This window comes from Lytechinus variegatus, chromosome 13 (genome assembly GCF_018143015.1).
Source record: "Lytechinus variegatus isolate NC3 chromosome 13, Lvar_3.0, whole genome shotgun sequence".
Taxonomy (NCBI): domain Eukaryota; kingdom Metazoa; phylum Echinodermata; class Echinoidea; order Temnopleuroida; family Toxopneustidae; genus Lytechinus; species Lytechinus variegatus.
The window spans coordinates 10,642,576-10,669,050 of record NC_054752.1 but is presented as its reverse complement, the minus strand read 5'-3'; the positions used below and the strand labels follow the sequence as shown (position 1 = coordinate 10,669,050).

Below are 26,475 nucleotides of genomic sequence, written 5' to 3'. Positions count from 1 at the left end.
TTGCTGAAGGAAATTACGCCACGGCTGGGATTTGAACCCTTGACCCTATGTTTCAAAGTTAGAAGACTAATCCACTGGGCCACAACGCTCCACTTTTGTAGATTATGCTAATGAATGCAAGGTTGAAAATGTTGCAGTTCCCAAATGGCTGATCCTTTCACTTAACCAAAGTTGGAAAAATGAAATCTGTACCTCTTATCTTCCAAATTAATTTATTCAGCAATGCATATTGCCAGTCGCACAAGTAAGGTATCAATAAAAAAAAAAGAATTAGGAGTTGTTCTTCCACATTCTGGTAAATGTACATTGCAATATTTAAATATTAATCTGAATTAACTATCTAAATTTTGATTACCTTTATTTTGAAACACATTGTACTTTGGAAAGGGCAACAAACTAACCTGGCTAACAAGGGTCTGCGATCCGTTGAGAGCCGAGACTAATGGATCCATCAGCATTGGCAAGTATGGAAGCAATGAGCTTAGCCTCACTGGTACGGTCAGACAAAGCTCCACAAATAGATCCTTCATGTGCTGCTTGTGAAGGCCACTCTGTAGTTGGTTCAAACCTTGATAAAAAAAACAAATAAATGAAATGTTTCAACAGTTTAAAGATAAAGGAATGTATCTTAGCAAACTGTTTTTCATGAGAAAGTGTTTAAAATCAAGGCTAACTTTCACCATAACAAAGAAGATCTTGACATGGTAAGTTCTTGCAATAAGCAATAGAATTTCATTTTTTTACACAAGCATATGTATATGTAACAGACAAAATAAACAAGTGGAACACCTCTGGCAGTCTTGCCTGCATTACGCGATTCGATATAGCAGCAGTGCTACCTTTGAAAACAGGTAATGAATAATTATTCACAGAAGAAAACACTAATATGAAAATAATACATTATGTCCATTCACCCAAAATGACCTTTGACCGTGATCATGTGACATATCAAGACATGTACAAAACAATCATTCACACTTGAGACAATAAAACCCCTGAAACAAATTCTCTGCCCCACACCCAATATCTTATAAATGCACCCTGTGGTTTCCAAGTTGAATTCTTCCACTGAAAAACGATCATTGACTTACCCTGTAGGAGATTTGGAAGGAGGGGCAGGAATTCTTGATACAAGAGATCGTGGCTGCCTCCACCGATGGAACGGAAGAGCGCCCTCAGTAGGAGGAAGTAGTTATAGGGATCCTTAGCCGTGGTCGCAAGCTCCATCGATCGGTTCACTATCTTATGCAGATGAGGCTGAGAGGGATAAAGGTGAAATGGTGTTTCACAAGGAGACAATTTAGCTTACAGACTATAGAAAGCATGAATGCTTGCTTCCAACAAAAAAAGAGCACTGACTACTTTACATTCTCTCTGAGGGACTATAGGGGTTCACACATTTGTATGCTCTTCTGACAAAAAAAAACACACTTACATTCCCTGAAGGTGTGGCATATAATGCATCATCACAATATTCAGATCAGGAAGTGCACTTTTGTAAAACCATCAATGAGATTATGGGTTCGAAAGTAATGCGTGGAATGGTACTTCAGCATAATTTTTTGGTGTCAGAATTAAATCATGGTTAAGCATGGTATGAATATCGACTTGGTTTCAAACAAGAGTTCTGAAACTTTAGTACCGCTCTATCAACTGAGCTTTTAAGTCACAATGTTTCATGGAAAAGTTGAAACAATGTCATTTCTAAATCTTGTTCTAATACAGACAATAGATGATTTTAAATCAATGCAAATCTAAGCTATTTAGACTAATTTCATGAGATCATCTGTGGGAAATGATGTAATTTGAAATTTTAGGATGTTCATACCTTTAGCATTTGTTCATTTTCATTGGCAAACAAGGAGACTGAACCAAAGACTAGCTTGAAGAGTTTCAGGTACAAGTTGGAGCGTTCTTGATTAGCTGAAATGAAGAAGAAAAAAAAACCTCAATATATGCATCATCCAAAACAAGGTAAGTATTCCAGCCAATACAGTATTGTTCAACAAACTACAATGTTTTTGCAATGGTTTTTGCGATGGTTTGGATAAATGAGAGCTTTTTGTAAGACAGGGTCCATGCCACCGTTTTACAAGGAGTTGCAATTGATCTGATCAAGCTGAACTATGGAAGGCCAGCAAGGTCAACATCTAAAATGCATGATAGTTCAAAATGTATTCTAGATATGATGTATATCCATAAATTCATTGTTTTCTTGATAATTCTGTGTGTTTGCCTTTGATTACAAAGGACATTTTGCAAGTTGTCTGTAGAAAAAAATATGACACTGATGGATTTCCATAGAGTTACGATTGATCAGATCAATCGTAACTCTCTGTAAGACAGGGTACCGACTTACTTCCCATCTCCTCCATCCTCTCCAGGAGATACTCCACCAAGATGGTCGCAAAGGTAGCCGACGTGGACAGGTTGGCAAGGAAGGAGTTGGCTATCAGCTGCAAGGCATAGTTCTTGTAGATCCTCTCCACCATGTACCCGATGGTCGTCTGGAAGATCTCCCGGAACGTCAGCGGGTGCATCATGTTGAACTGGATGAATGAAGTGAAATTTGAATTGAATTTTGAATAAGATTTATCATTAGGCTACAATAAAAATTTAAAACAAAAACATTAACAACTAGAAAGATGGACAAAATAATAAGAAAGGACCTCTAAAAAGCAACTTCCTTTATTTATATATTCATTAAGTTTTATTTCAGCTGGGAAGCCCCATCAGCATAGACATCCTGTTTTACAAGGGGGCCCTGCCTACCACAAAAACACATAGAATTACAAACATTTACACCCATTACATAAACTAAAAATACTTAAAAATCAGCAATTCTGGATGCGACCCCACTCAACACATTAAAATAATAATCAATATGGCACAGTAATAAAGGAAATGTACTAGTACTAAAATGAAAAGGGGTTCAGAGTTTATATTAACTAGAATTTTGTGGAAAGAATGTCTGAATCACCAAGTTTTAATGAGATATTGATGCCATACATTATCTAGTAAGTATCAAGAAAATTTGCTTACAACTCCAGCGAAGTGTTCCAGGACTTCTTTCTCCTCTTTGAGTCTGACGCTCTGGGTGTTCGCTGGTCTGATTGTGGTCTGACCCGTAGGTGAGATCTGGATCTGGTAGATGTCCAAGGCCTTCAAAGCTGAAAGAACAATCAAAGGCAATCATCAGAGGAACAAAGAATAGAAAGAGTGAAACATGCTGACACCAGAGATGAATGGAATGTCAAATTATCTTGAACACAAACATTGTCTATTTCTTTCATGCTGTCATGACCACTCCGGATTGTAAAGTTTGCTGCATGTGAAATACTTTTGGCATGTATCTTGTCAAAATCTGAATGCTGGAATAGTGAAGCATTTCTCAATAAAAAAATCTCAAACAAGATTAGTTCTTTCAAAGGAAATCCTTTAGTCATCCTAAGATTATGAATTATATAATGAGAGGTTGATGTGACTCTGTTTTTTCCTTAGCCCTCGGTATAGCACTCAGCCAGCACAGCAAGTTGGTCCTCCATTATCTTTGGACTGTTTGTTGGTTCTTTGAAGAGATATTCCTCCAAGATTTTTAATACCACCCTCTTCAAAATTGATACTATACCATGCAATATTTGTATTTAGATAATGCTCTTCAAATTGACCGTATCATAGCAATTAACACAACCAAGCACTCATAGACTCCATTCCAATCAATTTCTTTTTATTGGTTTCCCTTAAATCTGAAAAGACTGGGCTGTTTTGAAGCCTATGAAGACAGAAGGGAGGGGGAGGGGGAGGGGCTGATTCAGCCCCCGTATGATGTCGGCCGTCAACTGCGTGATCGCAAGGTGATTAAGGGAAACGTTTGTTCCATCGAACTAAACAAGTTTCAGCACTTGAGGGCGTAGCACAAAAGAGTATACACACCCCTAACTTAAGCCTGTGGCCCGTATTCTGATAGCAAGTTTAACTTAAACTCAAGGTTAAAGTTGTGGTTTAAGTATGGATAGCCAATTGTTACATAAATCACTAACAGTGGAGATATTATACTTCAGCTCACTTGGCTCTCAAATCATTCATGATTGTCTAGGAAGTATAAATAGATGATTGTCTTTTACCATTGATGAATCACGAAAAAGCACAGTAAACACAAGAAACATACAACTTAATAAAAATTTTGGTACTTTTGGCTTCCCATACTTAAACTACAACTTTAAACCTGAGTTTAAGTTAAACCTGACTTCAGAATATGAACCTGTGAGTTTGTCTCCCCAATGCAATGACGTTCTGCATGGAGGTAGAAGCGCTCATTGCAGGAATACAGCCAGTCTTGATAAGGTTACAAATGAATCTAAATAATATGGTAGAAGCAATACTCACCATGCTTGACTAACTTGATAAATACAGCAGTTTCCTTCGGATGAAACTGTTTGTTCTGGTTTGGATCTGCAGGAGAAAATCAAACATACTATTGTCCATTCTGGAGACCATTAGCGCTTTCAATAAAAAACAAGTGGAATGCCTCTGGCCGTCTCACCTGCATCACGCGTTTCAATATAGCAGCAGTGCTCACTTTGAATACTACTCTAACTCGCACAATATGTTTAGTGATACATGGTTACTCTTATGTCCACTTTTTATGAACTAGACCAATAAACTTACAGAGATATGATGGTTATTCAACAAAAAAACCCAACATGGCCAAAGTTCATTGACCTTACATGACCTTTGACCTTGATCATGTGACCTGAAACTCGAACAGGATGTTCAGTGATACTTGATTACTCTTATGTACAAGTTTCATGAATCAGATCCATAAACTTTCAAAGTTATGATGGTAATTCAACAGATACACCCAATTCGGCCAAAGTTCATTGACCTTTGACCTTAGTCATATGACCTGAAACGCGCACAGGATGTTCAGAGATACTTGATTACTCTAATGTCCAAGTTTAATGAACTAGACCAATAAACTTTCAAAGTTATGATGGTAATTCAACAGATACCCCCGATTCGGCAAAAGTTCATTGACCCTAAATGACCTTTGACCTTAATCATGAGACCTGAAACTTGCACAAAATTTTCAGTGATGCTTGATTACTATTGTGTCCAAGTTTCATGAATCAGATCCATAAACTTTCAAAGTTATGATGGGAATTCAACAGATATCCCCAATTCGGCCAAAGTTCATTGACCCTAAATGACCTTTGACCTTGGTCCTGTGACGTGAAACTCATGCAGGATGTTCAGTGATACTTGATTAACCTAATGTCCAAGTTTCATGAACTAGGTCCATATATTTTCTAAGTTATGATGACATTTCAAAAACTTAACCTCAGGTTAAGATTTCGATGTTGATTCCTCCAACATGGTCTAAGTTCATTGACCCTAAATGACCTTTGACCTTGGTCATGTGACATGAAACTCTAATAGGATGTTCAGTAATACTTGATTAACCTTATGGCCAAGTTTTATTAACTAGGTCCATATACTTTCTAAGTTATGACGTCATTTCAAAAACTTAACCTCAGGTTAAGATTTGATGTTGACGCCGCCGTCGCCGTCGGAAAAGCGGCGCCTATAGTCTCACTTTGCTACGCAGGTGAGACAAAAACCTAAGATTTTCATAATATCACTAATAATAATATGCAACATTTATAGCATTCAATATTTTTCTAAGCAATGAATAAATAACCCTGGCTTTATTTGCTTGCACATTCAAGGAATTCTGTTCTACCAGGTACCTTATCATAATAATAATTGTACTGCAAAATATAATATTAATAATTAGACTTATATCGCGCCAAATCCACTCTGTAGAGTGCTCAAGGCGCTTGATATATTAAAATATATATATATATCAAAATATTGATAAAATTAATTATTTCAAAACTCTTTTTATACTCCTACATGTAGGTGGCATAGACATGCCAAACAGTACTGAAAATCATTTTATTTCACAGGATGTATGAAATTGCTAAAAATTTTTTTTTTTATTTATGTGAAGGTTACTTGTGCAAAACTGACCTGTTGAAACTTTGCAGGCACTAACACCCCACGTGATGGTCTTGACGCCGCACACCACCGTCTTAACCAAACTCCTGCAGTCTACCACCGAGTAATTGTTGAAATGAGTCAGGCCGGTAGGGAGGTACTTCTTGGGTTTGCTATCGTCCTTCTCACGGGTGGGAAAGAGGGAGGAGAGGGGGCGGTGGTGATGGAGGACACCCCGAGGGTGATGGGCGGGGCAGGAGTGGTCGGGGTAGGCGGTGCCATGGTGGAGGTCGTGGAGAGGGAAGTGAAGGACATTGCTTGTGGCGTTGTCGGCGTAAGTGGTGGTGGTTGGGATGAGGATGATGACGAGGTGGTGGTTGTGGCGGTGGTTGATGCTGATGTTGAGGATGTGGAGATGGAACGTGATACCGGCGGTAGCATCTTCTCTTGTGCTGCCTCTTGTTGTTGGCGGCTGTGAAGTGCAACAGATTTCAGAGTTGAGCTCCCTTTCATATAATAAAATAAATTAAATTACTAGTAGTAATGGCAGTATCTGCTAGAGGATGCTTCTTCCATAAAGCTGTACTTCTCTTTTCGAAATAACAATTTGTATTAAACCACGGAATTTCCAAGGGCTCAATATGAATTAATAAGATATATTATTCTTTATATATATATATTACCTATCGTTCCTTTTTACTTAATTCACTGTTTATGGTGGGTTTTCTTCGTTTCCATTTCTTTTCCAGTTATCCATTCATTTTCTTATCATTTTGCTTTATCAATTTTATTTCTCTTACTTAGTTATCAAATTATTTTATTTTGTAATACTCCAATCAAAATTACAGGAGATCCCGCTCATGTGCATGCACATGATTACTTTCATCGCATGATCTTCCATCATCATGCGATGCCATTTTGCGTTTCAAAATTCCTTACTTTAACCACCCTAATACAGCCGGAAATTTGTAGAAATAAGTGTTCTAGGATCATCTTCAGTTTGCGCTTTCTTGAACTTTCTTGGAAATCATTTTATCATTGTATTCTGAAATTTCCTAGCAGTTTGCGGTCTTGACATTCAATGGAGCCAACAACCCACCACAAAGGGTGTATCGCCGGCCAAAATGGCCACTTCGACTGTTGGCAGTGCTTGTATAAAGTGTAAGGGATTTTTTTTTCTTTTTCAATTTCTCTTATTCTATTGGGGGGATCTATTTACCATTTATCAAAGATGGCAGGAAGTTGGTTATCGGCGATGGTGTGGAACTTGAGCACAAAGACCTCCAGCATCCTCATCAGGATCTCGCGGGCCTGCAATACAAACAATTTCTGTTGTTTGTTTTTTAAAAGGGGATGGAGGAGGAGGAGATGGTGGTGGTGGTAATGGTGATTTGGGGTCCATTGAGAAATGAAGGAGAGGGCAAGGAGAAGAGAAAGAAATGAGGAATGAGTGAGTGCAATCATTAATGGAATGGAATGATGCTTGCTTGCTTGCTTGGCAAAGCTTTCCATCGACAAGGATATCCTGGCAAATGGCACAAATCACACAAGGGGCCCGTTGCCTGAAACAAAAACTCTGGCAAATTTTATGCGAAGTGTCAGTGGCATAATCCTGTTTGCCAGGGTTTTTGTTTATTTACCAGAGTTTCTTTAGGGCAAAAGTTTTAAGCAACAGGCGCCTGGGGAAAGTTTCACAAAGATTAAGTGTTTAAACTTGGAGTCACAATTTTCAGTCACGCTCGGTATACAGTGCATCGCCTAATCGGTCAGATCACGCACACAGGAAGTGCACTATGGCGTAGCAATCAATACATCAGATTACATGTAAAATAGCATGTGCCGTTGGCACTTAAGGATGACTTTATGTCAAACTTAACTCTTTGTGAAACACCCCCCTAGGGGCCCGTTTAATAATAGACTTACAACTATGGTAACTTGGACATTATTGCAACTACCATGGTAACCTTGATTGGCAACTGAGCCCTGTTACGATGCTAGCTGCCACAGGGTAAAGTTGCCATAGTTGTTACTCTTAATTAAAAAAAAATGATTTACATGTAGCACCACACATTGTAAGTTGGGCAATCCCCTTAAATGGAATTCACATTTGACCTACAATCAGCACTTGAGCCAACTGGGAGGCATGTGTTAATGCTCAAGGGGCTCATTTCATAAAGACTTATGGGGCAATGCAAGAAACTTATGGGGCATTGCAAGTCTGTTTTCATTCCCGAAATCAAGCATATGCCGTGCAGTTGATTGCAAATTTGCGATCGATTGCTATTCTGCACCATGAAACAAGGGGGGTAATCCCATTTGCTAGAGTTAAAAGTAATCAATCAACTGTAAAATTGTAACAGAATATTTGCGATTGATTGCAAATATTTTCTTGCAACACCCCCTTACTGTCTTACAACTATTGTAACTTTGCGATTATTGTCACTTCCACGTAAACCTTGCTTATGATTGCCTTCAGAGTCCTGTTATCATTGTAGTTGCCACAATGGCAAGGTTACAATAGTTGTAACTCATTATGAAAATGGGTCGATGATTTCCATTGAGCGAAAAAAGATGCATCCACACAATAAAGATGTAACGCACATTGGCCATGGATCTATGGAAAGTGCCAGTTCAACCATTTCCATGCCACTGAAATGCTGAAGTGTCAAAAGTAAAAATTCGAGAAGGAAAGCATACATTTTCCATATTCTTGGACTAAAATAAGGAGTTAGAAATCTTTTTAAAAGTATGTTATGGTGTCAAGAGGAAGCAGTGAAATATCCACATCAAAAGAATTATCTGTGTGCTCCAAAAATTTCAAACTGTGCAAGTGAACTCAATTACCAGACAATTTTCCTTTTGTGGTCCACAATACTCACTAAATGAGGGTATCCTTGAACCATTTAATGAATGGCATTATCCAGTTAGAGATATCTTAATATTTTTTCACAATGACAAACTCATTTAAAAATCTTTATATTCCTTTTTTTCTCTATCCATTTGAATTATAAGCTACAACATATACAAAATATATATATCAATATATATATTCACCAAATCTTCCTCAAAGATTACCACTCATATTGAAATCATTCATCCATGAAAATGACTTAAACTGTGCATCATTTGAAAAATATTACATAACATACAATGCGTATATATCCGACATAATTATGGAGCACAATGAATGGTAGTTTCCTTGTTTTTCAGCAATTTTTATGCACTCTTTGCCAACAAAACTCTAAACAAAGTTCAATTATACATGTACTTCATGGCGCGACCACTGCAAAGCCATTTTAAGCTCATTATGTCACACAACAGATCACAGAAGAATTGTTTGTTTTCATGGAACAATAAAGCATAACAAAATTTCACTTGAACACGGATTTAAAAGTTAAAATTGGTCTAGCAAAAAATGCAAAATTTTGATGGAATGAACAAAAATGAGCATGATCATGAATGAAATAAATACTCAAAAAGCAGGATGAAAAATAGAAATATTGTGTTGATTCAAAATGTAAGGCTTGGAGGAGTAAGCATCAGGTGAACAAAATTGTTTTTGTTTCTCAAGTATTCAAATTTTACTTCAAAATTTAATCAGATTTTACACAATTTATTTACCATTGCCTTTACAAGAACAGGACATCTTAAGATACATAATGACCTCTCAGAACTTAGATATTAATATCCCTAAAAGTAAATAAACCATCATCACTCCTATATGCATATTTGAGCCAAGTATAACTTTGATATATCAAACGGCTCATTAACTAATGCGAGAAATAAAAGCAGGCCTGACAGACAGATTAAAGGCCCCCAAAATTAAATGCCTGGGATAACCATGATAATGATGAAATTATATGGCAACAGAAAACATAGAACAAAATGTATGGTAATCAATAAGTGCATTACATCATTGTCTTGATTGAACCTAACCATCTAAACATCCAAAGTTTAAGACTGATCCTTTTTTTTCATTACTTTCCATTACTTCTTACAAGAAATTGACAAGTTTTTCTCAATTTCTAACCAAAATTTATTCAGGAAGAATATGTTTTAAGAAATTTAATATCTATGAAGAAGAGTCACTTAGAAATTCTTGAGTGGACTTACGTTAGTACCGTCCTGTTCACTCTTCTGTCTGATACACTCCACCAGGTTGAGGAGAAGTTTACAGGACATCGTCTGGATGTTACAAGGAAGCGATTCGTCGTGGACGTTCTTTGAGAAGAGATGAACTGCCATGGACAAATGCTGTAATGGTAACTGCTGCCTGACGTGATGGACTAGATCAGCCAGGGTGCTGTAGGCTAGTGGTCTGTAAGAATAGAAATGATTGATGGTTACAAGGTAGCGATTCATTGTGGACGTTCTTTGAGAAGAGATGAACTGCCATGGACAAGTGCTGTAATGGTAACTGCTGCCTGACGTGATGGACTAGATCAGCCAGGGTGCTGTAGGCTAGTGGTCTGTAAGAATAGAAATGATTGATGGATATTACAAGGTAGCGATTCATTGTGGACGTTTGTTGAGAAGAGATGAACTGCCATTGACAAGTGCTGTAATGGTAACTACTGCTTGACGTGATGAACTAGATCTGACAGTGTGTTGTATGCTAGCAGTCTAGGAGGATAAGAAACAATTCATGGATGCTACAAAGGAAGGATTCTTTGTAGACGTTCTTTGAGAAGAGATGAACTGCTATGGACAAGTGCTGTAATGGTAACTACTGCCTGACGTGATGTACTAGATCTGACAGTGTGCTGTATGCTAGCAGTCTGGGAGGATTAAAAACAATTCATGGATGCTACAAGGGAAGGATTCGTCGTGGACGTTCTTTGAGAAGAGATGAACTGCCATGGACAAATGCTGTAATGGTAACTGCTGCCTGACGTGATGGACTAGATCAGCCAGGGTGCTGTAGGCTAGTGGTCTGTAAGAATAGAAATGATTGATGGATATTACAAGGTAGCGATTCATTGTGGACGTTTGTTGAGAAGAGATGAACTGCTATGGACAAATGCTGTAATGGTAACTGCTGCCTGACGTGATGGACTTGATCAGCCAGGGTGCTGTAGGCTCGCAGTCTGGCAAGATAAGAAACAATTCATGGATGCTACAAAGGAAGGATTCTTTGTAGACATTCTTTGAGAAGAGACGAACTGCCATTGACAAGTGCTGCAATGGTATCTGCTGCATGACATGATGAACTAGATCTGACAGTGTGCTGTATGCTAGCAGTCTGGGAGGATAAAAACAATTCTTGGATGCTACAAGGGAAGGATTCTTTGTAGACATTCTTTGAGAAGAGACAAACTGCCATTGACAAGTGCTGCAATGGTATCTGCTGCATGACATGATGGACTAGATCAGCCAGGGTGATGTAGGCTAGTGGTCTGGACAGACAGAAATGATTCATTTTACAATGTCACAACTTTATCATTTTACATCCAATTTCAAAGAAATTTCAATGTAATCATGATTGTTTGATTTTTTTTAAATCTCTTTTTCTTCAAATCATTTTCTTGTTGGGGTGGAATTGCCTTTTAATTACTGTTTGAAATATTGAGTTATTGATACTGTTTTCACTGATGGTCACTTCCAAAGTGAATAACATATTGGGAGCAATGTTAAAAAATGATAACATGGAAGGAAAACAGGCAGAATGAAAAAAGGAAATGAATAAATCAGCTCCTCACCTCAGGGATTCCTTGCTTGTCCATCCACTGCCAACCAAAACATGCTCCTCAAACAGCTTATCAATACTCGGAACAAACTCTGAAAAATTTAACAAAAACAAACATATGAAATACAATGATGAATATGCAGTAATCCAAACATATGTACTGAAAGTGAATTCATTGACGTGACTTGACGACTATACACATCTTCATCTACGGAGTGTATTACATAGTGACTTACTGTTCCTTAGATCGGTGCCAAGTATATGCCGAGCCGCGATCAAGAGTTCTTTACGCAGATGAGCTACCTCACTCGGACAATTACCAAACAGTCCCAGCATGCCTTTCACCATCTGTGGGGCATACGAGTTCACCAAATCCTGAAAATATCAAAACAAAATGGAATTCATCATTATTATATAGGTTCAGAGTGGTGGATATTCTTAATTATCTATAATTTTGGGGTACCCATATTTGAATTTGTCAAATCTATAACAAAAACCTTACAGTAATAATTCATTAAAGACAATGTAATATTTCATTATGATGTATTTAATGTTTAATGTCTAAAAATATAGATTTCGCACTGTGACAATTTTTTTTTTGGGGGGAGAGGGGTCTTGATGAAATCTGACTTGCATAAAAAACCTAAATTAGTCAATTCAAAATAACAAAATGCAATATAGACAATATAGAATCATATTTATACACAATGTGCTGCACTCAACCTGGGTGGGTTGAATGGGATACCAAGCAGGATTAAATAATTGAACACATCAAAGCCTGGTTGATAATAGTAACTAGTGCACTTACGAATAGATTTTTGTTTTAATAAAGCTATATTAATACCTTTTATTCTTTATTGTTAGATGGACAATTCATATCACAACAAATGTCTGCAGAAAACAAGCTCCATTATGCATATCTACTGTACATGATACATGTAAAGGCCTCATGTTGAACAGGTATTATTTCTGTATATCATCCAGTATATCTCAATAATAAGCAAAGAATGTTAAGACGAACAATATCCCGCTGATATGAGCCAAGAATGATAAAAACAAACATGTGCTATTTTTGTATTAACTAGTATATATTGATGATATTAGCCAAACGCATTGAAGTCAACAGTCAGGCATTATTTCTTTATATACCAAGTATACTTTGATAATAAGCCAATAATGATACAGACAAACAGGCAATATTTGTTTATATTGCCTGGTATATCTTCATGATATGCCATGAAGGAAAGAGTCAAGCAAGCATTTTTCCTCATATTGTCAAGCAGGTGCTATTTTTGCATATAACCTTGTATATCTTGATGATATGCCAAGAATGAAAATGGCAACCAGGCAATATTTCTTTATATTACCCAGTATAAAATATCCTGATGATATGAGCCAAGAATGATAAAGGCAAACATGTGTTACTTCTGTATAGTACCTGTTAGATCTTGATGTTAATCCAAGAATGTTATCAAGTTGAACATACATTATTTCTTTATATTGCCTGCTATATCTTATTGATATGCCCAGAATGGCAAAGTCAACCATGCATTATTCTGGATATTACCTGATATATCTTGATAATATAGGCCAAGAATGATAGAGTCTTGATCTGGGCAGCGATGAAATCCACATACATCTCCTTGTTGAAATTGGGTGAGGCTCTAAGTAGACAAAATAACAAGGAAATACAGTCGTTCACATGCTTTACTCTCATTTTCGCATTATCCTCACAATATTTCTTTAATTGCCTATTTTAAAAAATATCTTTTCATTAGTTCATTCATTCATCCATTCATTCATTCATCCATTCATTCATTCATCCATTCATTCATTCATCTACATGATACCATGTGTTTTGTGGGTGTGTAGAGAGGGTGTGGGCTAATAGGTTAATTGCAGGTCTAAATATGGTATCTCACAATGTCAACGGTAAGAGAAATTGTGAGCATGCTGAGAGAGATGGGGGAGGGGAGCAATTAAAATGGTGATGAAAAAGAGGGAGGAAGAGAGAGGGGTGGGGTAAAGATGAAGAGAAAGAAAGACGGACAAATAGAATAAAAGAGCAGGAAGGTTTAAAAATAGAAAGCGGAAAAAGATAGAATGAAAGACAGAGGAGAAAGAAGTAAATGAAAGCACGAGACAGTTGGTGAATTGATGTTGTCTCTCTTACCTTGCCTGCTGTGTGGGTTGTAATCCTATAGTATTCATGACCAATGGTATAAAGTCTGCAACTACGTTGTGTACATTCTGCTTATAGAGCTGATACATAAGAACCACTATGATCGGATACTCAGCAAGTACCTTTAAGGAATTCACACCTTTCGGCAAGATTGTTTGCTGAAAATAAAATGAAACAGAAATGTACAAATAAATTGTAAATATCAACAGAAGATTTTTTTTCAAAGAAATTCTTCATTACATTTTTCTCCACATAATCAAATGCAAAATGCATGTAATACAATAGACACAACTATTAAACATGTATAGAAAATAAATTTCAAATAAGCTTGCTGTGCCTCGATCCCTCAAGATCTACACTAAACTAATTTTGTTGTATATTCATAGTGTGTTTTATCTCAAGATTTCACATATCTCTGTTTCTGAAATTCATATACAATGTTTTCCTTCAAAGTAAAACTTCAAATTCAATTAAATGGTGCTGGTGATGATGATGACGAGGATAATGATGATAGTAGTGGTGGTGATGATGATGATAATGATGAGTAGGAGGATAAAGATGATGATGATGATGGTGATAATGAGGAGGAGGAGGAGGATAATGATGATGGTGATGATGAGGAGGATAATGATGATGATGATAGTAGTGGTGGTGATGATGATGATAATGATGAGGAGTAGGAGGATAATGATGATGATGATGGTGATGATGAGGAGGAGGAGTATTAGGATAATGATGATGATGGTGGTGTTGCCAAGGGTGATGCTGCTGCTGCCGTGAATGACACCACTGATGATGGTGTGGATGATATCAACCAGAAAGAAGAGCAGTATCCACTTACCTGTACTTTCTGCCCATCTGCTTGCTGTATAGTGATGATAGTCTGACATGAGAAACCAGCCTTATCTACAAACAGCTGGATGTTCATAGGGTCTGGGGCTGGGGTACCCGGTATCACATCAAGAAAATAGGTTTTCTGGAAAAAAACGAGATTGACGGAGGAACAAGTCAGAGAGAGATATTACTGAAAAGATGTGACATGTCTCGCAAAAGCCACCGGGGGGGGGGGGGGTTCACAAAGATTTATTGTGAAGAGTCACAATGAAATAACAAAGCATATATGATATGAAACATGCAATCTTATTAATCAATACGCAGTAGTATGCTTCCTCTTGGCGTGATCTGACCAATGCAGTCATGCCTTTTATGCCTAAGTCATAATCAAATTTTTGTGCACCCCCCCTCCCCCGGCGGGTGTTTCATAAAGCTCTTCATAAAGTTAGCGCACGACTTTACGAAAAAAGGATCTAAGGCAGCAACATCTAGGGATACACTATGTGGCACAAGAAAGGATCAACAGACATTGTAAAGCAACTCATAACTTACCAACAGCTTCATGAAACACCCACCAGCATGAATTGGTACGATGAAATAATTTTTTTATAGCATTAGTATTACTATAATTCAACAGAAAACTTTCAAATGAAACTGCGCTCTTATGTACATTATTCTACATACACAAGTTCTGAATATCCCTACTGCTATAGATTAAGAATATTGGGTTATTTGTGGACTTTTAACTTTACATCAGCAGCAATGTGTGAAAACAAGAATTTTCTTACTATGTTGACTTGAATATCCTTGTAAACAGACTTGACAAACTGCAAGAAGTGTTGAACCTATATGAAAAAATGAAAATAATAGGAATAAAACAATTAATTATTGAAATTATATTTTTTGTTGATATTTTGAGAAAATATAATCACATCAAGAAACTATTTCGTATTGAAGAGGAAATACATTTCCCTTTCTGTTCCGCTTTTTTATTCTTTTCGGGGAGAAGACTTGTCAGGTAATTTCCTACATTCATTTTACAGTATGTCTTCTTCGTTTGTTATGCTTTGTCACAGAAATATCCAAGGCCTTTGTAAAATTGCACCAGCACATAACACCCCTACTGAAAGTATAACTGCATTGGTACGAGACATAGAAATTTTTTAACTTAAGATGAAGTGCTAATATAAGATCATGTCTTAATCACTCTGACTTGTTTGTTTCTTCTTGTTGCCACCCTTTCATTTTTCATTTTTACGTCACTATTTCATCTTTCCATTCTATCTTTAGCATGCCCTGCTTCATAAAAGTTACCAATGTTTGTTAACATTGCCATCAAATGCAACTAATGTACAACAGAAACCTTTGAAACCTTTTTTGGGTGTTGAAGCCTGTAACCATCATGGCAATTGCCATTAAAGGTAAATGCTAGTTTTGGTAACGATATCAAAACGAGTTCGTACAGAATCCAATGAAATGACCACCAAAGTGTCTGTTTGTATAAATAAAACGCATGTGCAAAAGGTTTCTGGATGAAATTGTGTAATTGCTGAGAAATCAGCAAATAAGCACAGGATTCGGGTAGAGCGTCGGGCCCGACGCTCTAAGCAATAATTATACATTGTCCCATGTGCGCTTATCTGTGTTGGGGATCTTCGGTGTGAACTTTTTCAGCGTAGATTTCAAGATTCACAAAGTTCAGTTAATGTTACTATACCAGATCTAGATCCTCGATGATATACTGACAATTAAGAATTGTTTTACAGACTTTCTCATGAAATCAGTGTTTACTGCAACTACTGGAATTTCTCTTTAATAACAAAATTACATTACATTTTTGGTGAAGTTTTATGCAATGGTCTCGCTTACCTCTGGCTGCATGGTTGGTCTGTAATACTTGTGAAGCTCGATGATGATCTTCAGACAGACCAAGACATTCTCTTCATTCTCTGTTTCAAGGAGAGTGAACATCAGCTCCAGGATCTGCCTGACAAACTGCCTCAGCTGCTCGTTGGTCGGCATCCGATGGAGCAACTCCAGCAGAAGCTTCCGCAGGTGCTGTCAACGATATAAATTCAGTGGCATTCCATCAAATAATCAACTTTTTTTTAATCCTGACCCAACAGAGAAGGCAACAGTTCAAGGCGAATATAGCATGATTTTTACATATCATATATTGTATACCTTACTGCACTGTTTTTTTTTTCCTTCCACCAAAGATGAAAGTCCTAATGGTGTGTATGATATCATTGCATTTTACCTGTCTTATATCATTGTCTTTTACCTGTACTGCAGTTGTGTTGTGAGCGCACGCTCAAGAGGAGTGAGTGGAGATATGAAGCATGATATCACATACACTGCGTACAAAAACACTCACAAGGAAGCTACAAGAGCACTACAATCTGAGTGCAACATACTACCGAATGCCATATATGCTAGAATAATTATGTTATTCCAGAAACACTAAAAAAGACGTAGATCATTATGATTTCTATAGAAAATCGTATCAAAATAAGGAAAAATTGTATACTCGTATTTGAATTTGCAATCGTACTAATACGAGTAAAATCGTACTGGTTGGCAGGTCTGCTATTGTAACGTGATGACATTGTAATGGTTGGCATTATCATGATCATGCCGATCGGAAAATTTTCAACTCAAAACAATTGTTTAAAACAAAAATCTATGCTTTCCATCCAACACAAAGATGAAAGCCACCATACCTGGAGTGGTGATTCAGCAATGAATTGAGGCTTCTCATCTTTCAAGACTCTCAGGAATTGTGGGATAGCCGTCTCCAGGAAGCTATGGTACTGAGATGACGAGATGATCACCTGAAAAAGGGGTACAGAAAATGACAAATGAATAGCATAACTACGGAAATCCCTTTACGTTATACATGTGTGTCTCCATTAGGAGACACTATTAATGCAGTTTTTCTGTTCTCATGAAGGCTAGTATTCACACACAGAATATACATGTAATAAGCAAAAAGGAAAACAAAATACTTCAAAAAAATATATATATATATTTCCAGGGGTTGTGCCATTCCTATAAATAAAAGCTGTTTCAATTAACGCTTATCTTTCCATATTGCGATTAAGAACATAAAAATTCACTGATTAAAAATGAAAATTTTGTCAGAAGGCACAAAATGGCGCATAAGTGTTAGCATCATGAAAAATCAACATTTTATCAACTTATGTATTTTAAAAATCATTTGAGTCATAAATTGTTGTCACTGTTGGAAACTCTTTACGAAACATTTACTACATCATTCTATCTCAACATGACATGGAATGCACACAGTGTTTTGGGTCAAAGTTCACCTTCTACTGTTAAAATATTGGTTTAAAGAGAAGAGTAATTGTGGCAAATGCAGTCTTACCTCAAAATTTTCACTAATCTCCTGAGCAGCTTTCAACCGGGTTTCATCAGCTAAAATATGAAGGGAAAATACATGAAGAAAATTTTGAATAAAGTACCCTCAAACAAAACATGTGAAATACAAATTTTCCAATCATATCAACATATCATTATACTTGCTGAAAACTATGGCCGTATTCTAAAGTCAGGTTTAACTTAGACCTCTGTGCTAAAATTATAGAAAGCCAAAAGTTTTTTTTTTATTAAGCTGTATGTTTTTTATGTTTACTGTGCCCTTTCCTGATTCATCGATGGTGAAGAAAACCATCTATATTTCTTAAACAATTTTGAATGATTTGAGAGCCAGATGAGCTGAAATATGATATCTCTTAGTGATTTATGTAACAATTTGCTATCCATACCTAAACCACAACTTTAAACCTGAGTTTAAGTTATACCCGACTTCAGAATATGGGCCTGTGAGTGATATTCTGATAATTAAACCTAGGTTTAACCCTAGTCTTAACTTTAAAAAATTTCTCCCCCATATTTGAGGAAATTTTAAAGTATCGATTATTTCATTAAAATTCATGTTTTTATTTTGTTCATATTTTCTTCCCCTTTCACGACTCACAAATTTTTTTTATAACATTTTTGCAGCAGGATAAGAATGATTTTTCTTGGCACTCCCTAAAAATGTGGTCTAACTAAAGCATTCCTATCAGAATACCACTCATTAACTTGCCCTTCAGGTTATGTGTAGTGGTCAATTCCTCTCTCTCATGATATTCAAGCAAGGCTATTTCTAAGCACACTACCCAGTTTGTGGCTGATGATTGCAGTCAGATCTTTTCAGCTTTTAGAAACATCCCAAGTGTTTATCAAAGAACTCCACAAGTATTTGCCAATATCAAAACTTGATTGTTCCTAGTAGAAAAATAAACCAAGGAACAATCAATCTTTGATACATCAGGCAACAGTGGAGATACTTTCAACTTGGTTCTCCTCATAGTCGTATCATCATTCTGCAAATTTCTTTTAATCCCACCCTGGCAATGACGGCTTTATAAGGCCAAGGCATGAATCTATAAATGCCACTCTCCACCCAGGTGTAAATGGGCCTATAGGAGTCAGTAGCAAGGAATTCTGTGAATAAAATAAGCACTGTATGGTCGGGGGTCCTAAAGCTGCGCGGGTCCTAAAGCTATGCACCGCTCATCGCGCAGGCAATTTTCAATGGCAAATGCGCACTCTGTATGTGGAACTGTGACTGCAGAGTGACGAACAATTTCTATTCATTTTTTCAACAAAGGCTGCAATAAATCTCTAAATGCACAGAAAACCAAGAACTGTTTGGAATTTCAGAGGTATATTCACTTTAATTTCATATATTCTATAATAATGTGTATATATTTTAGAAACTGAGGCACAGGAAATACTATTTTTTTGCATGATAAATCGAGTGCATAGCTTTACGACCCCTTCTACATCGGGTGGCAAAATCTAAGCAAAATCAAGAGGGGGTCGGAAAATACGGCGGGAATTTAGTATAACGTGAATTTTGCGCAATTTTCTTCTATGGTTTATGATCTTTACAATATTTGCCACAAATTAGTGAAAGATAATTTGTTCAAATACTGAAATTGGCATAGTTTTTATCCTTTGAAAACGAAGTGCGTAGCTTTAAATCCCCCCATCATAAATGGTAGCCCAGCAAATCCAGGGCAATAAAGAGTGGTCTAATCACTATGTCTGGTTGGATATGACAATACCCAATGTGACTTTTTTCTAAAAATGACATACATGCAAAAACTTTGAAGCACCGATATGAATTTCATTTCTTTGGAACAAATCAAGGAACTGATATATAGTCAGTCTTTTGGAAGAGCATAATCACTACTTAAGGAGTATTAAAGATAATGGTTCTACATGTATTGTCAGATGGTATAGAATGCAAATTAAAATGTTGATTTATCTTCCATGTTCCATGAATTTTGACATTTACATATTAGCTTACATTTTTTTTACTCACTTGAAATGCTAAAAGCACAGAACAAAATGTTCAGTAAACAAAATATTTTTGTTCCCTAGAGACTTCCTAAGAGTAAGCATGCGTCAAGAAACGCCATGCCAGATGGTATAACATAGGTTGGAAATTGCAGGAAATGCTCCCCAGGGAGTAGAACATGTATAATGCAAAGGGTAGTTTAGTATTTTACTCAATAAGGATGAAAACACTAAAAGCACACTGCAAAATAAAGAAAGAGCTTCATATCTTAATTAGGTGACACAACATTGGCTCATACAATTGCTCTGGACTAAATTTTCTCCAAGATGTAGGGTTAGGTTTACTTGATAAACCAAGGGTTAAAGTTGGTCATTTGATTAATGCAGTGTATTTTAGAGTAATAATATTAATAACAGTATATTTTAGAGCTGCCAACCTGAACAAGAAAATTTCAGTATTTTCAAGGCTGAAAATCAGTATTTTGGTGAGGAAATTAGTATATTCACAGGAATACCATAGGACAACACATAAACTGAAACTTAAGAAATCAGTATTTTGCATGAGACCATCAGTATTCTTCTCTATTTTCAGTACTAAATACTGAAAATCAGTACTACTTGGCAGCTCTGATATCTACCCAGAGTAGCCACTTCAGTTCCGAAAACTGTTATCCCAGCTGGGCCCTGCTATTATTACCCGGCTAAACTAGGCTACCTATTCAGGTGCACACAGCTTTTTGAGGAATTGCTTCCTGCCGGTACCCATTTACCTCACCTGGGTAGAGTGCAGCACACTGTGGATGAATTCCTTGCTGAAGGAAATTACGCCATGGCTGGGAATCGAACCCACGACCCTCTGTTTCAGAGTCCGGAGACTATTCCACTGGGTCATGACGCTCCACAGAGCGTAGGAATTGTCGCCAGAGCAACCAAAAACAAAATTAAAATGAAGAGGGAGACTGCTTACTCGATCTTGAGTCTGCAAGGACAGTGACATTGTTGCGATATTTATTCATTACTGATGTTGGGTCTGACGATCCTGTAGGCACGGGCATCCTTCTTCATCAAATCTCTTTCAACATCATGGACCTACAGAAAAAAATTTAACGATTAAGGACTTATTTATCCATTACTGATGTAGGGTCTGACGATCCTGTAGGCACGGGCATCCTTCTTCATCAAATCTCAACATCATGGACCTAAAAAAAAAATTTTTAATGCTTAAGGACTTTCATTTCTAAAGACCGCTTTCCCTTTAGATTCCTGTTTGTTGACAGTGCTGTTATTTTGTTGGCTACTCACAAGGGACTCATAACTATCACGAAATCTTTATCATGCCCTTTTAATTTGCTGATACTTGAAATCTAAAAAAAAACATCCATTATTGGACAACCGAAAGTGTAATCTTTCAATATTTGAAAAAAAAATAATAATAATTGTAAATTGTAAAAATCACCCCAAGTCCCTTCTGGTGAGAAGCCAACGATTTGAAGAAGTTAGAGATAATAAGCCATTTTTCATGTATGATAGGTGATTAGGTGAGAGATATCATTATAAAATGCCACAAATATTCAGAAGTGGAGACACATATTGTGTAAAACCTTTCAAAATCTTCAGAATTCAAAGGAGTTGTGGGTGGCATGGCATGTCAATGTTGTTCAAGGTCTCGATTTGGTCTTTGATGTACATTTGATACCTGTATGAACTAAAACTAGCAATCACAATTTATGTGAAAATTTATCTAAAGGTTGCATATTTCCATGAATTATGATTGCTAAGTTTAGTCCAATATTATCAATATCATCCTGTTTCATTTCAAACAGCGTAGAAAATGATACATGAAGGTAACAGGCGATTTTGCCCTCATGGCAGCTCAAAATCAAATCACCACTAAAATCCACCAAATTGCATAATCAGGATTTAAATTGAGATGGAAGTTGAAAATAGATCTAAAGACTAACACTAGTCACTGAATATCTAGACAGCTACAGACTAACGTTTGAGTCTAATCAATCTGAGACATTAACATTGCAATTAAAATAGACAATATAGATCTATTTCAACAAACAACATTATGCAAAATTCATTTAGTCACACAGTATGTGAGAAAAAAAATTTTTTTTAGAAGCATTACATGGCAGACTTTGACTCGTTTGAGCAGATTACTTGGCATGCTCAGCGCTAATGCAGTTTCACATCGGCCGACTTCGCTTCACTGAGAAAATTTCCCTGGAACTTGTTTACATTTGTCATGGCAAGTCTCTCAGTCCTTTTCAGTCACATTTCGCCATTTGAGATCAAACAATACATGTACGCCCATTGGCTTTCCCAAATATCGCGATCTGGAACAGCTGTATTTCAGCTCAAATCTTGACGTTATTGTTCAAATTCTCAATCAGACATTGCTTTGCCTTTGCTAGGTTTCACCGTAATTTTTCTACAGACTGAAGCATGAAGTTAGAAACCAAAAGATTTGCCTGTGGCAACCACTGAACTAGAAATACGTATTTTCAGTTCAGTGGTTGAAGCAGGACATTTTAGCACTTTTTAATCTAGCACCGCTCATGATTTTGCCGCCCTCTATACGCGTCACGTAACTAGGTTGCATTAACAATGGATCAAAGAAGGCGATGTCAACAAATGTGAGTAAACTCTCTTCTACTTTTCTTTCTTCATCGCATTTCTGCGATGTTTTTTAACCATAAGTCAGGGCTCCACACTAACCCATTTTTTCTACTGGTCCAACCTATTCATGTCGGACCAGTAGATACCCAGTTTTTCAAATTTTTACTGGTCCGAACCTAAAATCTACTGGTCCCAAAAAATAAAGAAAACATTAAAAAAATGTGCAAGTTTATTTGTCTAGCCTTTCGTTACCCCCCCCCCATGAAATGAAGGAATGAAGGACAAAAAGAAATCAAGACAGAAACGAATAAGGAAAGAAAGGAAGGACAAGAAAGAAAAAAATAAGAGAAAGGAAGGAATGAAGGAAAGGGAGAAAAAGAAAGAAAAAAAAAGGAAGGAAGTAAAAAAAAAGAAAAGGTAAAGAAAGGATAGATGTGAAGGAAGGAAAAAGAAAGAACTAAAGAAGGAAAGGAAGCAATAAAGAAGGAACAAAAATAAGAAAGAAAGAAAGAAAGAAAGAAAAGAAAAAAGAAATGAAGCAAGCAATACAGAAAGAAAGAACAAATCCAGAAAGTAGTAAAGGAAAGAAAGAAGAAGCAATAAAAAAGAAAGGGTTAAAGGAGAGATGGAAAGGACAAAAGAAAGGAGAGGAAGGAAGGATTGAAAGAAGGAAGAAAGGAATTAAGGAAGAAATAAAGGAAAGGTAAAATGATAGATAGAAGGAAAGAAATAAATAAAGGGAAGGAAGGAAATACGCAAGCAATATAAAAAAAGAAAAGGTAAAAGAATAGATGAAAGGAAGAAAAAAAAGAAAGACTGAGAGACAAAGAAAAGAAATAAAAAAGGTAAATAAATGATGGGTGGAAGGAAGAAAGAAACAAAGAACGAAGAATGAAGGAAAGAAAAGGGTAAAAGAAAGGAAAGAAAGGAAGAAGAGATGAATATAGGATGGATGGACTCAAGAATTAAAGAAAGAAAAATATCAAAAAGGAAGGAAGGAAGGAAGAAAGAAAGAATGAAAGAAAGAAAGAAAGAGAGAGAGAGAGAGAGAGAAAAAAGTAAATAGAGAAAAATATTTTTAAAAGGATAGAAAGAATGAAAGAACGAATTAAAGAAAAAAGGGAAAATAAAAAAGAAAGATAGTAAAAAAAATTAGGGAAGAAACAAAGAAAGATTGAAATGAAAGAAGGAAAGAAAGATAGGAAGAAAACAGAGGAAGAAAGCTAAAACTATCATCATAAATAATTTATCAATTTCTTTTTGGCTCAATTAAAACAGCTACGAAAGAAAGTCAGAAACCAAGTGTATCAACACACACATAAATGCATATGTGGGGCTAACTTGTATTCAGACGATATCACCCGAAACCCGATATGTTTGAACCAAACAAAAGTGAAAATTTATCCTTTTACTGCTTACAAATGACAGAGTTACTCCAATTTTTAGGAAATATGGACATTATAAGAGCCTATCATGAGTATGAACCGCAAATTTTGACAGTTCTGTGAGAGATTTCTGCCAGAGTTTAGCCAGGCTTCGTTCGCGCAGCCAGTAAAGAATTTACCACGTGAGTTGTGTGGCTGGCTAGCTACATACATGTATGTACACTGTATCTGCTCTAGTAGCAATTACGTGCGATTCATTCTGTGTGTATTCTGTGTGTGAATCACATAATTTATCGGGGGGGGGGGAATGGTTTGCAGTGAATTTGATCATTTCTGGAAAAGTTATTGCCTTTTGGCCCAACAATGGTTTTTATTACTGGTCATGTCGGACCCTTAAAATTATTTATGATCACGAAATAAATTTTAATATTTGTTAAATAAGATTTTTTATCTCTAAATTGTTCGTTGAGACGGCATTGCTTTCAGGAAGTACGTCATACATAAGCGGTTCAAGGGTCGACGCTATTGTATTTCCGTTGTTTACATGTTGAACGAGGGGTCTACGCGGCATCAGTTAGGTAAGAAATCTTCATTTTTTTACATTTTTAAATAGTAATATTTAAAACCTTCCTACGCATTAGGCGTAGGAAGGTGTAAGAATTAATAAAATTGAATGAATGCTCTTCACTTCGGTTTAAAAGGATGGATTTTGGGGGGAATCCATCTTTGTTTTGGTCGTTCGCTGAAGGCACTATGGAGAGTGTCAAGACGTCAATGATGAAGAAATATATGACATACCGGTATCTAAAAAAATCATCATCATTGCGTCCTCAAGACTAGGCACAAGGCACAATCCCCTCAAACAGAGGAGGTGATATATAGCAATATATATGTATCTATTGTACCCCCCCCTTGTGCCTGCGCCCCTTAATAATGGAGCAGTTCATCCCCTCTTGCCACCACCCCTTCTCCTTGCTACCAATGTCATCATTATGCCCTAAAATGTACCCCCCAATGCCACACTTAATAAAATCCCCTCAAACAGAGGAGGTGATATATAGCAATATATATGTATCTATTGGACCCCCCCCCCCACCTTTCGCCTTGACTCCCCGGGAGAGCAGTCAATTGACCAGCCAGGCCGATAGGCGATCGAGCGCGCTCGTACGTTCACGGCCTTGTAGCTTGCGGACGACTTATTCTCATTGTAAGTGCATTTGTGACTTTTGCCTGAAGTTAGCAACCTAAAATAATTTGGACCCCTAAAACAGAGGATTACCCCAATATTTTTACCCATGTACAGAAATCAGAAGTGTTAAGCTGAGATTCATTGACATAACTAGCAGTTTGGTGCATTTGTATAGTTGCCTTTTCCTTCGGTGTGTGGGACCCTATAGATCCCAACGCCAGGTGTTAGGGAATAAAGGTACGATAAGTCGATAGTACTATGATTTTTACTCCCAGACTCCTCCAGGCTAGTCCGGTGCGAAATAACTGCATTAGCGCCGGTTGCATCTCCACACTGTAGCCGCTGGCCGCGTCCAAATACACACAACACGGGCACGGGCTTGCGCCGCACTGCACTGCTCAGTATTCGTGCCAATAAACCCCGTAAGAATAAACAGTTCTACGTATCATCTCAATCTTGGCGTCGGTTCTTACCAATATTGAAGCATTAATATTTCAACTACATACGCTCCATATCGTTTTCAATGTCTCCCTGAGATAGAAAGTCCTTCAGAAAATGAGATGGTGATGAGTTCCGCGCGTGCATTCCTTCGATCAACACAACCAATGTATAGAGCTAGTCAAATCTAACTATTCTAACAGGCTCTTTCACATTATGTATATTTAAATAAATTATTTGGCAAAAACATTATAGCCGCTACAGTTACAAAAATCTGTAAAAAAATTATTTTAATAATTCATTATTAAATAATATATTATGTCTAGTGATTAGAAATTTTTATTAAGGTTGTTAGTTTTTACTCTATCTACAAAATCTTGTAACGTTTTTGTTTTCATTGAATCCATCACGATTGGGGGGGGGGGTGCAGTCAACGAATTTCAGCGAGTGCATGGGTGCAGTGGAGTGACAATAAGTTTTTCTTTGCTCTGATATTTACTTTGGAGGTGTGGGATAGAGATATAATAACAGAAAATATATTATTTGATTTACCCCTGTCTTACGATGGACCACTGAAAAGGGGGTAAAGGAATGAAAAGGCGCATGTCAAAATCTATCCAAAAATTATACGTTTTATATAAAATGGTCAATTTTTCAGAGCAATTTCAAGTAAAAGATTACAAAAAAATGTCATGCATAACGAATCGGGACCCTCATTTATATTTTTGTTTTATTGCACAGAGCAGACTGGCTGGTAGGAATA

At 36.8% G+C, this 26,475-nt stretch overlaps 2 protein-coding genes across 4 annotated transcripts in view; both read right to left on the bottom strand.

The window, feature by feature from the left end:
* Positions 1-10,204, bottom strand: part of LOC121426256 (transformation/transcription domain-associated protein-like) — a 77,526-nt gene extending 67,322 nt beyond the window's left edge. For both annotated transcript variants that reach the window (XM_041622490.1, XM_041622491.1), the window contains exons 1-9: positions 10,114-10,204; positions 7,220-7,329; positions 6,034-6,472; positions 4,387-4,452; positions 3,043-3,170; positions 2,360-2,549; positions 1,829-1,923; positions 1,092-1,257; positions 402-568 (exon numbers count right to left, since the gene is read on the bottom strand). In XM_041622490.1, the coding sequence (XP_041478424.1) occupies positions 402-568; positions 1,092-1,257; positions 1,829-1,923; positions 2,360-2,549; positions 3,043-3,170; positions 4,387-4,452; positions 6,034-6,472; positions 7,220-7,222 (1,254 nt within the window). In that variant the 5' untranslated portion in view covers positions 7,223-7,329; positions 10,114-10,204. The remainder of the gene's footprint in view (positions 1-401; positions 569-1,091; positions 1,258-1,828; positions 1,924-2,359; positions 2,550-3,042; positions 3,171-4,386; positions 4,453-6,033; positions 6,473-7,219; positions 7,330-10,113) is intronic.
* A 551-nt stretch (positions 10,205-10,755) lies between these two features.
* On the bottom strand, positions 10,756-25,882 carry LOC121426257 (transformation/transcription domain-associated protein-like). 2 transcript variants are annotated; one of them, XM_041622494.1, is made up of 12 exons: positions 25,748-25,882; positions 21,043-21,164; positions 18,091-18,140; positions 17,426-17,536; positions 16,572-16,760; positions 15,491-15,547; positions 14,710-14,844; positions 13,860-14,026; positions 13,254-13,350; positions 11,923-12,061; positions 11,700-11,778; positions 10,756-10,933 (listed from the first exon to the last, which is right to left on the bottom strand). In XM_041622494.1, exons 2-12 carry the CDS (start codon positions 21,128-21,130, stop codon positions 10,771-10,773), a joined length of 1,275 nt encoding a protein of 424 aa, XP_041478428.1. In that variant the 5' UTR covers positions 21,131-21,164; positions 25,748-25,882; the 3' UTR covers positions 10,756-10,770. The 2 variants fall into 2 exon arrangements, with proteins under 2 accessions (XP_041478428.1, XP_041478426.1); XM_041622492.1 differs by lacking the exon at positions 10,756-10,933 and adding an exon at positions 11,102-11,396.
* Positions 25,883-26,475: the final 593 nt, after the last annotated feature.

Coding starts and splice junctions, on each gene's coding strand:
- LOC121426257 (XM_041622492.1), bottom strand. CDS start 21,130: ATGCCCGTGCCTACAGGATCGTCAGACCCAACATCAGTAATGAATAAA. Junction 18,141..21,042: donor CCTTGCAGACTCAAGATCGA/GTAAGCAGTCTC, acceptor TTCATATTTTAG/CTGATGAAACCCGGTTGAAA. Junction 14,845..15,490: donor AGGATATTCAAGTCAACATA/GTAAGAAAATTC, acceptor GTTTTTTTCCAG/AAAACCTATTTTCTTGATGT.